Raw genomic sequence first — 17,043 nt, forward strand, 5'->3', positions numbered from 1 at the left:
GCAGAGTCATGACTTGTCCTGATTTTATGAGTCATAATGACTTTTATCATCCTACTGACTAGGATCAGAGAGATACTAGGCAGCTTTCAATGGTTGTTCGCCCCTTGTTCCCATGGATACCAGACCAAATTCCACATCAACTTTAGTTTTTAATAAATTCTTCTGAACCTTTTGAAAACTAATTAAAGTGCTTAGGTTGAAAACCAAGCCACAAGTGTTTACAGAGCATTATGTTTCAGTGCTTGCACTTTACAGAAAGAAAAAAGTATTGACCATTAGTTTATAAGTATAATTTGTTTGAGATATGTGATTGAAAGAATTTTCCTAAGTGGATCTTAATTATATTTACAATATTATTGATCCTTTATTCCAATTTTTTTCTTTTCAATGTCATTGTCCACGTTATGTGAAATACATTTCCTTTATTTTTGTCATGTTTCAATTCACTGAATATACCCTTTTCATTTCAATTCCTGTTATTACACATAAAAATGTTCATTACATATGATTAAAATGAAAGAAAGCATCATACTTCAGGTCATGTGTAGGGAACAGAGAGGAAATTTCCATGGGCAAAATTACCTTTTAATTCCCCTGTACAGGATTTCTTTGTGGATCATAAGTATTTTCAGACAGTTGCATTAATCTGATGGAAGATGAAAATGTCTTAGGAAATACTTTGAAAAATGGACAAAAAAAAGAAGAATCTTAAGGCAGCTGTGTGAGCAGTGCCCTTTATTTACGATGATAATGACATCAGCACCATGAGCCCCTTGTTGAGGCACAAGCTGTGTATCTCAGAATGAGAGGAAATGGCAGTATCCCTGGAAATGCCCCATCAAGCCTGAGTACAAAAAGCTTTACGGGGAAGGACTATGTCTCTGTTGTGTCTATAGAGTTGCAGACACTTTGTTCCTGTAATCATAAATAGTTTCAACTGCTGTGAAGTGCTGACAGAGTCCAGCCCTAATTTGACAAAGCTATTTTAAATTAATAGCCCAGGAATGGCTTAGTACTTATTCCTGTCTAAAATAGCATCTATAGGAGGCACTTGATACTTAAATATGTTCAGATATATTTAAATATAGTAGGTTAAATATACTTAATTTCTTGAGACTTAATTGCATGTTTCATTGGATTGGGTGAAATGAAATTCAATGAAATTGAATGATATTTCAATGAAAATTGAAAGAGAAATGAAGCATGTACATGCTGTGGTGCTGAATATGGCTGGGGTTAAGCAATTGACTCAGTGCTCTTCAACCAGAAACTTTTCACTGGTAGGTAATAAATAGGAATTGTGACCTTTTTCTGGTAGGAGAAAATGGAAAATACGGCCCATTTTATTTGTTTTTTAAACGTGGGGCTATGTTTTTACAGTCTGTTATCCAAAGTGCAATACTCTTTTCGTACAAAGTGAAAATACCTTTTTTAAGGAAAACATTAATAGAAATCTCACTCTGTGAGAAAAAAAAAAAACAAACCAAAAACCCCAAACATAAATAAATACAGTCTTTCCTCTGGAAAGAGTCATGTTTGAATGTTATTAATAGTGACCCACCTATCTCATTGGATTATGTGTATTGTTTACTTTATCAGGCTTCTCTGGCAATTGTGTTGGCTGTGGCAAGAAGGGTTTCTGCTACTTTACAGAATTCTCAAATCACATTAATCTTAAACTGACCACTCAGCCCAAGAAACAGAAACACTTGAAGTATTATCTGGTCAGGAATGCACAGGGAGCTCTGACCAAAGGATCTGTAATCTGCTGGAAAGGGGCAGGTAAGATAATGAAGCTGTCTTCCTTGAGCTCTGGTTTTTATCATCCAAGCTTAGCTATCATGAGGGCTGGCGTCTGTGTAAAGCCTGAATGAGATCATTTGAAAGACTCTTTAAAGCCAGGTGACTGCTAGAGCAGCTGTAAAAAGCCATTGTATGACCTAATATAAGCCTGGCATGTCTGAAGACATTGGTTTCTTCATTCAAGTGCTGTAGCCTCTAAGAATTAATGTGTGAAATTATCAGAAAGATAAAGAAGCTTTTTTCTTTTTGTTAAGAGTTCAGAGGCCGTCAGTCTTCAACCAGTACCTGCTCAAGCACCTTGTTCCAACTGCCAGAGAGTTCGGGCCTCTCAGGAAGCACCTCCAGTGAGCCGCTCCCAGCTGCAAATCCCAGTGCTCCAGCTGGGACTCAGCAAACAGGTACTGCTTAGAAGGAAAACACGCCAGGGTTGCACTTCCACTTAACTCTTCTGTGCTTGTGTATTTGGGTATAATCATGGGAAAGCAAAGGCAAACAAGTAGGCACACTGCCTAATAAAACAAGTTGAATAGAATTAGAGATCTATTACAAATAAAGAAAGAATTATACTTTGAAGGCTTCTTGCTGTCCCCTCTCTCCTGTCAGGTTTATGTATAAAAAGTTAACAAATAGTAAACAGGTGTTCTGCAGCTTGCTCACAGCTAAACCAAACCAAAATGTTTTAAAAAGCCCTTATTTCTAAAGTTTTCTTCCAGCTGTCACTTGTCTGAGCACAGATGACAACTGTTACAGGATCCAGTGTAATTTTAGCTTTTCATCTGATCCAGTCTATTTTATGCTATGACCAGAATCCTATTCAATACAGACATTATATAGGCATCAGCTTAAAAGCTTGTGAATTTTTTCTTCTGCTGAGAAAAGTGACTTTAAAATTAAAAACCAAACAATTGGTATCTGTAACTTTCTTTGCATTAAAAATTCTTTCTGAGACCTTTACTTTTCCATTAACTTGACATAAATGAAAGGTGATAAATGATAGAGGCTAGAGTGATCTCTCTGAGTTTCTTCATAATGAAAACAGCTCTTTAGTGTCTTGTGACTATTACAGGTTTTTCCTGAGATTTTACAGAGGAGAGCTGAAGCACATCTGTTGGTGGTTATATTCTATCCTCTGTGTAAGATAGAAGCCTGTTAAATAGTCGTGATCTGGAATACTGGTGCCCTTCCAGAGCAAATCATCAATCTCTTTATAATAGCAGATTCCCTTTTTTTTTTTTTTCCCCCCCAGATGTTACAAAAAAGCTACATTAATTACAAGTATATTAGGCTTGAGAACACCTCCATTTTTTGGATTTTTTTAATGCAGCATAGTTAAAAAAAGCTTAGAAAGAGAAAGATTGGGATGGAGGCTTAGTAAATTTTAAACAACCTCTCTCTTTTGGCTGGTTCTTGAGTAAACTTTATGTAAGAGCCACTTTATGTAAGGTCATGCAAAGAAGCTACAGCTTCTGACATATGCATTTAATTGAAGAATCAGATTTTGCCCAGGCACTTAATTGGGAGTAGGAGGTCAGAAGTAGTTTGTTTTATTCAGCATTTTATTCACTCTTGAGCAGATCCCGATGGCTCTATTGAATGAAATGATGAAATGATTGGTTTGTTATATCAGCTGAGGCTCTCGACCTAGAAATGTTTAATGTAAATACTTTGGGTTTTTCTTCCTGCCAGCTGCAGCCACAGATCACATCCCCTCAACAGCAGCATTCAGCTCAGCAGTTTATAACGGCAAGGAGTCACCTAAACAACAGTTGATGAAAAATAACCTGTCTGCTCTGACAAGACCTTCGGTGTTAGGTATTTGTATGGATTTGTTGTTTAATAACCCTGAACTCTGTATTCCATGAGTATAATAGAAGCATTGAACAAATTATATAATGATTGTAATTTCCTGAATGAATAGAAATTACAAATTTGTTCCAAGTCTTTTCTGACTACAGTACTGTTTTCTGTGTTAATTTCCAGGGAAAAAAAATTCTTTATATGTTTTCAGCCACAGTTTTGTTACAGTTCATATTAACTAGATGTTTTTCCTTATATTTACAGTTCATTTATTTAATAGAAATACAGGCCACATTCTGAATCCAGGTTCTTAAAGAATGTGTCAGTTTGCATCAATTTCCCAAACAGATTTTGTGAAGGGAATTAAGAAATATTTATAAGGAATAACTCATAGGATGATTCCTGTGTTGCAGTTCACCTTGAGATGGAGAAATAGACTTTGTCAGCTGGCTCAAATTCAAGAAACTGTCCTCGCTATAGCATTATTATAATGATTTTTGTTAATTGTTTTCTGTCACAGACTGTGTCACTGGTTTGTTTAAGGAAGAAAATTAGTTTTCACTATGGCTAGCAACAAACTCTAGCTCGGTTTTAGGATAAGTCTTCCCAAGTTTCCCTGCTGGCATCCCAGACAAATTCACCTTCTCTGCCCATTCAGGCTCTTAATCTCTTTTTATCATGCAGCAGCACATTATTGCTAATTCATTTCAGAAGGATTAATTTCACATATCAACATATCTGCAGAAAAGAGCACAGCACTGTCAAATAAAAAAATCCTTTGTATTGCTCTAAGTATCTTGTGACTTTGTCACAACGTTATGCCAGGAAACCGGGTGGAAGGATGAGCAGCACAAATGGCCAAAGTCTGCCCTCGCGTGGTAAAAGGGTAAGGGACAAAGTCATTGGAAACCCGTGTGTGAGGGTCTGCAAGTGAACAATCTCCTTCTAGGTCTGAAGACCTCGGGTTTATCTTTAATTTTAATGAATTTTTCAAAATTAAACCCACACCTTTTTATATAAAATTCTTATTTTGTCTCGAAATTTATGTGGGACTTTTCACCTGGAGATATCGCCTTGACATGGTTAAGCAGTGTTACGACCTCTGTGTAGTCATGTCCAGAAATAGAAATAGCTCAATCCTGCAAGTTTCTGAGCAATTCCAGGAGGACCATTGACTCTCAATAATTAGAAATACTTGATGTTAGTGGAAGCTCATCTTCCTAGGAGTTTGCAGGAGTGCACAAGAAGACTCAAGAAAATGATGAAAAAAATTTAAAGAAATTAGTCGTCAGGAGCTCCTGGAAAAACTGTAAGAAAGTTGTTTTTACAGAAGAAAATGTTGAAGCTATACATGGGTAGGAGGAAGGTGTAGCAGTAGTTTGATAGGAGTTAATATGGAAAAACATAAAACCAAAGATGGAATCAGCAAGAAGTGGCAAAAATCCTGTAAATGGGGAAATTTTTGAAAAGAAACCCTCAGCAATATTATTTTTCAGTAAGTTCCATGTAACACTGTGTCATGTGTTCAGAAATAAAAGGAGCAAAATGCCCACAGTGTTGACTTCAAAATATTTATACTGTAAAGGATTCTTATTATGTCTCATTACTTACTGTATTATTCTTAGTAGAGAGAAAGCATTGGTGTTAGATAAGTGAAGTTTACCTAGATAATTAAGAGTTCTCTGCACCAAAAATTTCCCAGTAATTTAAGCAGGACATAACAAAGTAAAATAAACCACACAAAATTATTATATTCATAGAGTTGACCTTTTCTACTACCATACTGATGAATACATTCAGTCTATCAAAACATATTGAATTACCATGCACAAACCTGAATATATTTTATTCTAATATTTCTCTGGAAAATTATTCTTATTCAGGCACATTAACAAATTCAGGCCCTCCAAAAAAGCGCCATAAAGGTTGGTCACCAGAATCTCCATCGTCCACTGAAACTTGGAACTTGCAGCTCAATCCACAGGCTCCAAACAGAATTAAAAATGGTAAGCTATACCCAAGGTAATGATTTTGTTTGTTTCATTATTCAGAAAATAATGGGGGGGAAGGAAGTATTATTTTAAAGACACATGCAGATTCATATGAGGGATTTTTCTGTGCTCACCTAGATGCTTTATTTCCTTTGATTTCTTTTTGAGGCTCTGAGCCTAACTCTCCTTAGGTTCCAGTCATCAAGTCATTAACAAATCCCAACAGATGCCTGGGTCCATCTTTAGACACCAAAATACCTTTGGAATATTAAAATTAGTATCATAACTCAGGTCCATAATAACAGTACCATCCATTGTTTCAATAATTTGTCATAATGTTCTTGGCACTTGGATTTTATAGTCTAGATACAGACATGAGCGACATGCAGTGAAATAAATACAGTTCCTCCAAAATATTTTCTTTTAATGTACTACTGTTTACATTAAAATTACCATAAAGAAGCTATGGCTGAGCAAACACTGAATCTTACATTTTTCTTTCTTCTTATAGCAATAAAAACAGTTTAGACTGAGTGAAATGAAATATATCACCCAGAACTCACAAATCATAACTACATGTGCATTGATATCACATAAGAGTCTGTATTCTTGCATTCATACCTGGAACTGTTTGTTTATAAACATTTCAAAATCTTTAGATGCATGTAGGATGTCCAGTGTTGCAATGACATAATTAGTCCTCCAAGACTGTTAGTGTAATAGTGTGGGTTGTAGTAACAGGTCAAGAGCTGCGTGATGGAGCCATAAAAAGCTGTTAATACTGATAGCAAATGTGGGTATGAGAAGATGCTGAATAACTTTTCTTTGAGGAAATCATTACTAGACCTGACTCCAGTAATAATATGTCTAAAATCTTAGATGGAGGAAGCCTGTCATCTGTACCACATTCTGCTTTGGTGGGACCAGCCTCCTCTCCAATGGTAGGCTCAGGAGAACCAGTCTCAGTTCCTGACAACTTGCTGAAAATCTGTAAAGCAAAACCAGTTATTTTTAAAGGTAAACCCCCCAACCCCACAACAAGGCCTCTTTTTTTTCCAAGAGATGTAAAGATATATTCTACCTCTCAACACTGCTAACACTATCCATTTTAAGAGGTTGACTATTAAAACTGTTTAATGCGTATATGGAAAATGACTAAATTAATGTGATGTTTACATACATTTATTTTGTAGGTCATGGGAACTTCCCATATCTTTGCGGGAACATTAATGATGTGATAGTGAGTCCTTTGTTGTACACCTGTTACAGAAATTCACAGTCTTTATCTAGAGCATATGAACAATACGGTGCACCCACAATACAGCCTATTTCTGAGGAAATGCAGCTCTTACTGACTGTCTACTACCTTGTTCAACTAGGTAAGATTGTTCTACATCCAGAGAGACTACATTGAATATATTACATGCAGGCAAATGAGAAAGGGAATATTAGGGCAGGACAGTACTAAATATGAGTCTTTGATAATGTGATATTAAACTATTTCATTCATGGTTATGGAAAAAAATGAAATAACTAGGTCTTGAAGGCCAGACAGACTGAATTATAAACATACAAGGTTTATTTTCTGCTATCATCTGGGACCTCAGCAATGAAAATTAAAGGAAAAGAGCTGTCATTCACTGTTCTTGCAGACAATCTGTGGTTTAGAAGTAGCATTATGCTGAGACAGGCAGCACTCAACCTCTTAAACATTTCTAATTACTGGTACTCAGGTTCAAATTAGGGCAGCTTTATCTGAGTATCACAAAGGCATTTCAAAATGAAAAGTTTGCTTTACATCTGCTATAGGCAATAGAGTCATGCATGCAGAAATCTGAAGCATGGTTTAAAAAATACATGTTTTTAACTCAACAGTTTTTAAAATTGTTTCATAACATTTCCCTCTTATTTTTTTTTAGCTGCAGACCAGGTCCCTTTGATTGAGGATTTGGAGCAAATATTCATGCGTTCCTGGCGGGAATCGCACCTGTCTGAAATCCGTCAGTACCAGCAGGCTGTTCCCCAGGCCTTTCCCCAGGTGCCCAGCCAGATCACCCCGGTGACTTCAGCCCAGCTGCCCTGGCTGGCGGGGCTGGCAGCCAGCTCCTGTAATGACAGTGTCCATATCATTGAGTGCAGCTACTCCCTGGCAGAAGGGCTTTCAGAAATGTTTAAGCTACTCATTGAAGGAAAATTAGTAAAGACAAACTATGTGGTGATCATATGTGCCAGTAGAAACCGAGCCATTGATTCCTGCATTGTGATAACAGGTAATAACCCAAGAATGTATCTCCTTGCAAACCAGAGTAATTCAATGCTGTGAGGGATTTGGTTGGAATTCCAGTAAGTTGCCTCACAAAGCAGAGCAACCAGTAATGATTGGGTTTGGTGAACCCAAGCTGACACTGCACCACTGGGTCTCTCCCCAGCAAACCGCATTCTGCCTGCGTTGCCCATTTTCTCACCAAAGCATCTCAGCCGACAAGGCTACAAACAAAAAATAGCGAGTTACAGCACACACAGTGCATAAAGCTTTCCTCCTCTGTGCATCTGGGACATTGCTGCAGAGAACCTTTCATTAGCTTCTAAAAGATTCTCTTTCAATGTCATTCCCTTCAACAACCTGTTGAGGGTTATGCTCACAATTAAATAAATTATCTGGATGGCCGTTCAAAGATTCATTATGATTGTAAGATAATTGGCAATTCCTTTCAATATTATATGGTCTTTTTATATATACTGTGTCAACAAATATTTTCCAAACTGGGAATGAAATACAAAGAATTATAAACCATGAATCTATTTTACATGGTGCATGTATGTGTCAAAAACATAAAAGACTCATCTCTGCCATTTCTGTATGTGTGGTATTTATTTAGTTGTAAAGTATTTTTGTTATGCCTTAGAACATTTTTAACTTTAGTTTAACATGTTTTCAAAATTCCTCTTTTTTTGTCTTTTAGGAAAGTATCAGGCAAGAGTTCTGTCTGAGAGCATGCTCAGTCCTTCAGACTACCAAAAAGAAGTTAACTATCAGCTGGTCACAGGGAAGGTGGAAACTCTGGGGTCCTTCTTTAGCACACTTTGCCCAGGTACCTAACAGGTTGTAAAGAGGCATGTTTCTAAATCCCTGAAACTTTTAAGTCTGAGAAAATAGTCGTGCTCATTTCCTTTCCAGAAGCAAGACACTCTAAGAAATATATGAAAAATGCAGGACAGAGTTGTGAAAGTACACTTGAATTGAGATTCCTCCTGAAAGTATCAGTTTCTAAAATCCATTGGTTTCATAAAAATAGGCCAGCAAATAGCTGAGCATATTATTCTTAGCTATGTAAATCCATCCTTATGTTATATAAGTCCATATCCATGTGAATGTATAAATTCTTTTGCCGTGAGCACAGAATTCATTTAGAGCAGGATAGATCAGAGCTACTTTATGAAAGGTAGGATTTTCCCCTTCTACGTACCATACTTTGAACTTGATTGTGATGCCTGGGACAGAGAGGAAAATTGCAGAGGGACACAGTTACTGGATCGTTTTTTAACTGAGTGTACTGAGGATTACTACAGGCAGGATTATCTGGGGACAGATCAAGCCACATGGAAAGTTAAACTGTATCTCACAACTAGGACAAATGCAGCATATTTGTCACTGTTAATGGGATGTCACAGTCTTCTTTGCCATTCACATCATGTTGGTAAATAGATCACAAGAAGCTCTCTGAATGTGTCATGATATTTTGAGTGGTAGCTTAAGGGAATCTCCATTTCCTTAAATCATCTTGTAGTTATGTACTGTTTATCTTAGTATCTTCAAAGCACAGTTCTCAAAATTAAAGAGAACCGTAGAGAATCATAGAGTTCTCTGCTGTTGCTATTGTTTGAGCAGAACAAGTAAATGAGCATCCTAAAAATAGCTGCCACCTATATCCACTGGACTGCACTTCACAGGGCAGACCCTGGCTTTCTGAGCTCACTGCAGACATGCTCAAACATCTTTCCAAGTGCTGAGAAAATACTGATGCCTGGGTCTGGCATATTGTACTCTCTGCATAGCTTTCATCTGTAAGTAGGGCCCATGCTCTATAGAAATGGATCTGTTTGCAGATATGCAATACTTTAGTAAAATATACCTTGCTTGCTTCAGCATTGTGTATAGCTACAAAACTCATGTTTTTCTTTTGGCTGTATTAGAAATTATTTTTCTGTCTCTCAAAAATGTTAGAGTTTTAAAAATATTTATCAGATTTTTCTCAACTTTCTTGTAATCCTTGTTAGTGAACAGTATGGATCCACGGTCTGAACATAAACGAAGTCAGTTTTATGTCTTTGTTGTTGCTGGTTTGCATCAGGGCCTTGAGGCTAGTTTTCTACCACATTCCATAAATGTCCTAGCTGGTCTGCAGAGATGGTTTATCATTCCCTGGTCTGGTTTTCATTTTATTAGTGATACTCTGTAAAAAAAAGATTTCTAAAAATAGAAAATAACAAGAAGGTTCCTGTATAGAACAACCAATAAGCCAAGGGCAGGATAGCTAGCAAACACATAAAAAGTTTTAAAGATCTACAAAACAAAGTCAGTTTGAAATGCAGCTCTTACTAACATGGATGTTTATTCCTGTCTCTCCGCAATTTGATAGAGGGTGACATTGATCTTTTGCTGGAGAAATTTTATCAAGAAAACCAAGGACACATCTCTTCATCACTTTCTGCTTCAGTGAATAAACCAACAGCAGTGAACGGAACTGGAACAGCTGTGTGTACAAGTAAGTAAGGAAGATGTTCTAAAGAGGTAACAGAAGAGGATACTGGAGACCAAGTGCTGAGTGCACAGTTCGATTCCTCCGGGCAGAGTCCTAGGCTCCTGAAGGCAAAGATCCTGAGGCAAACAACAGCTCATGTCTTGGGATATTCAAATTTGCACTGATGAATGTTCTGCTTCATTCCACTGGGTATTACAGTTTTTGAAGATTTAAGTCTTACTTCTGTGGTAGCAGAATGCTATTGTTCAAATTCACTTTCAGGTCTCAGATACTTATAGGACCAAAAAGTCCAAATAAAGATTTCTTTGCATATTCTATATGGATTGTCATAAATGAACTCCTGTAAATAAGCAAAATACCTTAAAGGGTAAATCAGTCATTCTTTGCCAGACTCTTAACATTTTGCGTTAGATTAGACTTTGGGCATATATCTAAACAGAATTTTTCCTTTTTCAGGTTATGAGATTCAACGACACCAAATTCGTCCATTCCAGCTAGCAGTGGCTCAGAAATTGCTGTCTCATATTTGCTCAATTGCTGACTCTAGCACTCAAAATCTTGATTTGGGTTCCTTCGAAAAAATTGATTTCTTGATTTGTGTTCCACCCTCCGAAGTGACTTATCAACAGACTTTGTTTCATCTCTGGCACTCAGGTGCTCATTAGTTAGCTTTATTTTAGATTTACAGGACATTCTTAGATGTATTCATGTCCAAAAATACTGACACTTGTTCCATTCTTTTAGGTATTTTATTAGAACTTGGATTAGAAAAGGAACATCTTACAAAGCAGAGAGTGGAACAGTATGTTATGAAACTAGATGCTGAAGCCCAAATTAAATTCAAAGTCTTTTTACAGAACTCTATGCAGAATCCACACACACTGTTTGTCCTAATACATGATCATGCACACTGGGATCTAATGAGGTAAGAAAACTGTAACTTGTTTTTAGAGAAATTATTATTATCTGGATTATCTCTCAAGATTTCAGATTTATCCCTTCCTTCATCTTCGTTTGCATCTTTCTGCTAACTCTGTCTCCCCATGCATTGAATAAGCATATTTTAAGGTCCTCCATGACTTATTCTTACCCTGCTTATTATATTGTGCTGCAGTGGAACATTACAGCTTTTTTTGCTCCCCATTCTTATCTACTTTCAGCCACAGCTGTTGGTTTTTTTGGCTGTTTGTCATTTGTTCAGGGGAAAGCTTCCTGTGAAAGTACACAGAGCTCATTATCCTCTGTTAGTGTCCTCTGGGCTGTAAAACTTGCAAAACCCTGACCCAGGGAGTAGACAATGAGTGAGCCAACCATGCTGCCTATTTTTTTTTACTGACTGGAAATTTTCTAGCATTTTTTCTATCCAAAGTCACTGATTTGTAAGAATTGAAAGCTTCTGTAGATTCATAGTGATGCCAGGTAGAGTTCTGAGGAAAAGAGAGAAGTTTCTGTCCGGTGTTTACCAAGTTCCCCATCAGCTCACTTGCATAACTCATTGCTTCCCTCACAGCGCTCTGTTTCCATAGCTTCTCAACGACCCACCTGCTGAGAAGTGGGGCTGCTTTTGCTGTCTGGTTCTGAGGCTCTTGGGGAGGTTGGAAAACATTCTGAATTCCAAAAACACCAACATATTCCAGCTTTGGGATCATGGTAGTGTTTCTGAAACCAAAAACTGTGGAATCTTGCTTGTGAATGAAGTGAGAAGGTCTTATATTTTACACTGGTTGAGAATGATGACTTTCAATGAAACTTTGCACCTGAGGGCTTCCTGTTCAACTCCCGTCTTAGGAACTTACATGGTCTTTTACAGCTGTCCCAGCGTTTGAGGCATTTATTCATATAACATCCTGGAGTGGTAGGGAAGTACCTGTATTGCTGCTTAACTCTAATAAGCTATGTTTTATATCTAATAAAGATGCATAGGCAGGTAAATGCCAAAAATTAAATAGCATGAATTTGGACTGAAATTTTGCACAGGAGCAAGGAACTGACTGTCAGTATTCTGTGATACTGGGATTTGCCCTAAGAATAACTATTCTTTTCTTTTTCTCTCTTTTTCTATCATACTGACTTACCATCTGTACTTTTCTAGCTTGATTTTTGTAGGTTAGAATCATCTTTTGTTAAGATGATCTAACAATTTGACCAGAGTTACTACAGGACTATGTGTCCATTGGTAACTGTCACATCAGCTTCCTTTCATCCTTTATCTCTCATACTCTGGTAGCTGCAAGGGATTGGTAATTTGCTAGCTAGAGAGCTTATCAGGCTCACAGAAATTTTTACTTGCAGTGAAATAATTTGCATTTCTTTTCCCATCCTTCTGTGCAACAATTTCAGGGTAAAAGAAGAACCCTAAGTTCCTTTAACTTTGATTTCACATGCAGGTTAAAAGCTATTTCACTGACACAAATGTTCCCTTTTGCTGATCACTTTGGAGAGTTTTGGGTTTCTTTTTTTGCAGTGCTATGCACAGTCTTTATCCTCAAACAGAGCTGTCGACAGGACTTGTTGATAGATTGTTGAACTGCAGGGAGGTGAAAGAGGCACCCAATATTGTGACCCTCCATGTGACTTCCTTCCCCTATGCGCTGCAGACACAGCATACTCATATCAGCCCTTACAATGAGATCCACTGGCCTTCTTCATACAGCAATGTAAGATGGATGCTTTGAGGTGCTTTTGTGAACTTTTCATAAGTTATTTTCCATTTATGTACTCGATAAAACTGTGAAGTCCCCATGATTTTTGTAAACAAGAATGAAGTTTGAATAACATCTTGTTCAGTCTGTGGCAAGTTCATTTTTCCTTTGCTTATCCTTTTGAGCTTTTTTTTCTTTATTCCTTTTCTATATCCCATAAACCTTAGTAGCTCTGCTAAAAATCTGTAAGCTACATAAATGGAAATCATCTTCAATTCTGTCTCTAGTGCATTACTACATAAATACATGTACATACATGGATTTTCTTCATATGTGTGCATATTTATTCAATAGAGCTGGTCTATCTGTGTATATGTATATGTGGGAAGAGAGAAAGGAATGGGGGAAAATTGGGTCAAACTTTCATTCTCTCAAAAAAATGAATTCTATTTCTTTCTCTTATTTTTCTAATATGTCTGAGTAGATGTATGTTTATTAGAGAATGTGATTGTATGTATATCAAAATACCAACGGTTAAGCACTTGTAAATCAATTATTGATAGACTTTACCCTTCTATTTTTGTTGCTTCATTTGCTTTAGGGTGTAGATTTATACCATGAAAACAAGAAATACTTTGGACTGTCAGAATTCATTGAATCCACCCTCTCTGGCCATAGTATTCCACTGCTTCGGTACGACAGCTCTTTTGAAGCAATGGTCATGGCTTTGGGAAAGAGGTATGGGGCCCTCCTTTGTTTAACATGGGAAACTTAGGAAGTCCTTTTTAGGGCCTTGAGTTATTAGCTAGAAGCCCAGTTTTTTTGGTTTTTTGTTTTGCTTCTCACTGTCCTACACATCATTTACATATGCAAGGCATACTACCTGTTCGTATTTTCTCCTATCTATTTAATATATACTGGGCCTGCAGTGGCATCAGTCAAGGCTGTCTTTTACTATGAGCATGCACACTGCTTAGCCCAATTTACAGTGGGCTCTTGTGACCTGTAACTACCTCTATATTATAATAATCTAACATTGCATCATCACATAATTTTAAATGTGTTATTACTTTTGTCCAATATTATCACTTGCTGACCCTGGCTGATTTTGATGTATAGAGTTTATGTATACTGCACTTGGAACACAATGAGAAGTTAAACATACCACTGTGGTAGGTATACATAAATCAGAAAAAAAAACTTCTGAGCAATCCATAGTCATTTTTTTGAGCAAGCCATAGCAAGCACTCTTTTTACTGTGCACCTGGGTTTCATTTCTGTGAAAATCAGAAAACAGGAAGCTATTGGATATCCATGGATCTCCTTTCCATAGACTGGGAATTGAGACAGGTGTAGCTGGGCTTGGGAAGTTGGAGTGCTTATTGGTTTCTGCCTACATATTCAGTTCTCTTGAACACAAGAGTAAGTTGGTTCAGGGCTTCAGTAAGAAGACAAGAGAAACACCCCATCTCTCTCTGCCTCTTAAGAATAACACACAGCGAAGAATTCTATTCTTACTGATAAGAGAATATTATTTTGATTGATGTTATTACTGAGTGCCTCAGCTAATATTCTGTGATGAATTTTGTTAACAGCAGTAAGGTATGGATAACCTAAAGTGATGTAACCTTACTGGACTACTTGCTTAGTAAATCTTTACCAAGAAAAATGGAGAGACAACATCAGTTCTGATTGTGAAATGATGCCTTGCAAATACTGTACAATTGCAATTGGTGAGATTCTGTTGTATAGTAGATATGAAGGATTCTTTACAGGAGAAAATCCTGAGGTTACTATATTTTGTAAAAAATAGCTTTTTCACTTCAGCCTTTAAAACTTCACTGTTTAATTCACTGTTTATTTCAGGTTCCCCAGATTACACAGTGCAGTGATAAGGACTTTTGTCCTCATCCAACACTACTCTGCAGCTATGATGGCAGTGTGTGGTCTTTCTCAGATGAAGAACTACACCTCAGTTGAAACTCTGGAAATTACCCAAAATCTAATAAACTCTTCAAGACAATGTCCTAGTGGCCATGGCCTCATGGTAGTGTTGAGAATTCCATGTATCCCGCTGGCTGCAGTGGCATATGAACGTCTGTATAATGTAAGGGAAAGACTAGCCCTTGAAGATAACTTTGAAATAATCTTGGGAAATCCTAATTCCGGGATCACAATTGGGAAGCACTTTGTGGAGCAACTAAAGGTAAATTGTGGAACAGCATATGCTGGGAAGCTTCATTAGATGGGTAGGTGGGGAGACTTTACTGGTGAGAGTTATGGTCATGAGCTGAAGCGTGGAGTCATATAGTAAAAACAAAAACTGCCATGAGGAGCATGACTTTTACGTTTCGGGTATGCTGCCTGTGACACCTCTCCTGTCCTGCCTGTGGTCAGTGGAGTATTAACTAATACAGTTAGCACTTGACTTCCAGTAGCAACCCTCAGAAACAGGTAAAATGCTTTTATCTAAAGGGACTATGAGAAATTCATTAAAAAGCCAAATAAAACGTTCAGTTTTAGCTGAATTTTCTCACAAAAACATCACAATGCAAAAAAGAGATTTTAATCAATGACCAGTCCAGAGTTACATTATTCTTGTCACCAGAAGGTGGCAAGAAGACTGATTTACCTACTGGTCAGTGATGGTAGTTATGGATCCTAAAGCACCCTGGTGTTCACAGCTCGGGATTTTATGCTTTCTGAACCGTGTTTTGGTTTATTGGATTAATTTATTTCCTTTAAGTCCAGAGTCATGGGTCACTTGTTTAAAAAAAGCCTCCTTTGCTCTTCATAGAGTTACCATTATCTGGTTGCCAAAGCAAAGATATTTCCATTCTAGAATGTTGTAATAGATATATATGGTACACTGTTTTTCTGTTTGAGTATGCAGTTAGGTGAAGTAATTTGAGATCCCAGGCCTAATGCTGATCTCATTCTGCTATTAATTAGGCATAGCTTACTCTGAAAAATCAGTATTAGTTCTGAATCACATCCTGATTATGTTGTCTGACATGTATAGCAGGGGAACACGTATAGCTGTCAGAGGCCAAGTTGTTGGACTGTTGATCCTACCATAGATACTCCTTATCTGTAGGTCAGTCTTACAGCAAAAAGGACTGACTGGTGTGAGTAAAGCAATATAGCCTGATGCAAAACAGTCCAACAATAGATGGAGTTGTCAGATTTCTCATAAAGTTACCAGGAAAACTGATAGCTTTAGGGGAGAGTGGGAGACTCCATAGGGTTGTAAATGGGGACAGTGGTGTGTGTTGAACATTTCCAACTTTCTCCTGTTCCTCTAAGGTGAAAAGTCTCATTTCTAGATTATTTTCTTCCTTGGACTCAGACATCCATATATTATCTGCCTCGAGAAGTCTCTGTACTCTCTTCTCTCCCCCAAAACTCCTGCTCAGCTTTACTCTCTGTTGTGCCATATTTGCCATATGCCCTGGTCTCAGTGCTGCCTATGCAGCTTGGAAGATGGGAGCCTTTTCAGGCTGGAACATACTGTCCCAATGTCCTCAGACTAACAGCAGGCAGATGGCTGCCTGTAATGCTCTAGGAACTGTGAGATCTATCTGTGTTGAATTGGCTCTGCCATAGGGCTTCTTTTCCACTGTACAAGTGGATTATTATAATGGATGATAAAAGTATGTCTTTCTGTCTTTTTATTTGATATAGATATATCTCAAATGGATATTTATATGTCCAACATATAGATATGTCCAAAAGGGTTTCTCTACCTTATACAGATCTGGCAGAAAATTGAAGATGTAGATTGGAGGCCACAGACCTATTTGGAATTGGAAGGTTTGCCTTGCATATTAATATTTAGTGGGATGGATCCACAAGGGGAGTCTTTGCCACGGTAAGAAGATCCACTCTTTTCTCAGTGGCAGTTTTTTATCCATTGCTTATCAAATAGCTAAAGATTAACTGTGTGATTACTTGTGTGAGAGGTAAAACAGATTTCAGTGTCAAGGCATTTCTTCGCCGTTTTGGGGGCAGTTTTTATATAATAAATACAAACTCCATATTATTGAT

At 37.4% G+C, this 17,043-nt stretch overlaps 1 protein-coding gene across 4 annotated transcripts in view; it reads left to right on the top strand.

Moving 5' to 3' along the window:
• GREB1 (growth regulating estrogen receptor binding 1) overlaps positions 1-17,043 on the top strand; it is a 90,132-nt gene that overhangs the window by 45,383 nt on the left and 27,706 nt on the right. For all 4 annotated transcript variants that reach the window (XM_069011607.1, XM_069011606.1, XM_069011609.1 and 1 more), the window contains 15 exons: positions 1,600-1,782; positions 2,058-2,201; positions 3,490-3,615; positions 5,484-5,606; positions 6,471-6,608; positions 6,785-6,970; positions 7,511-7,861; positions 8,555-8,683; positions 10,232-10,357; positions 10,811-11,008; positions 11,099-11,279; positions 12,819-13,011; positions 13,598-13,734; positions 14,863-15,202; positions 16,752-16,867. In XM_069011607.1, coding sequence (XP_068867708.1) covers positions 1,600-1,782; positions 2,058-2,201; positions 3,490-3,615; positions 5,484-5,606; positions 6,471-6,608; positions 6,785-6,970; positions 7,511-7,861; positions 8,555-8,683; positions 10,232-10,357; positions 10,811-11,008; positions 11,099-11,279; positions 12,819-13,011; positions 13,598-13,734; positions 14,863-15,202; positions 16,752-16,867 — 2,671 coding nt within the window. The remainder of the gene's footprint in view (positions 1-1,599; positions 1,783-2,057; positions 2,202-3,489; positions 3,616-5,483; positions 5,607-6,470; positions 6,609-6,784; positions 6,971-7,510; positions 7,862-8,554; positions 8,684-10,231; positions 10,358-10,810; positions 11,009-11,098; positions 11,280-12,818; positions 13,012-13,597; positions 13,735-14,862; positions 15,203-16,751; positions 16,868-17,043) is intronic.

This window comes from Aphelocoma coerulescens, chromosome 3 (assembly GCF_041296385.1).
Source record: "Aphelocoma coerulescens isolate FSJ_1873_10779 chromosome 3, UR_Acoe_1.0, whole genome shotgun sequence".
Taxonomy (NCBI): Eukaryota; Metazoa; Chordata; class Aves; order Passeriformes; family Corvidae; genus Aphelocoma; species Aphelocoma coerulescens.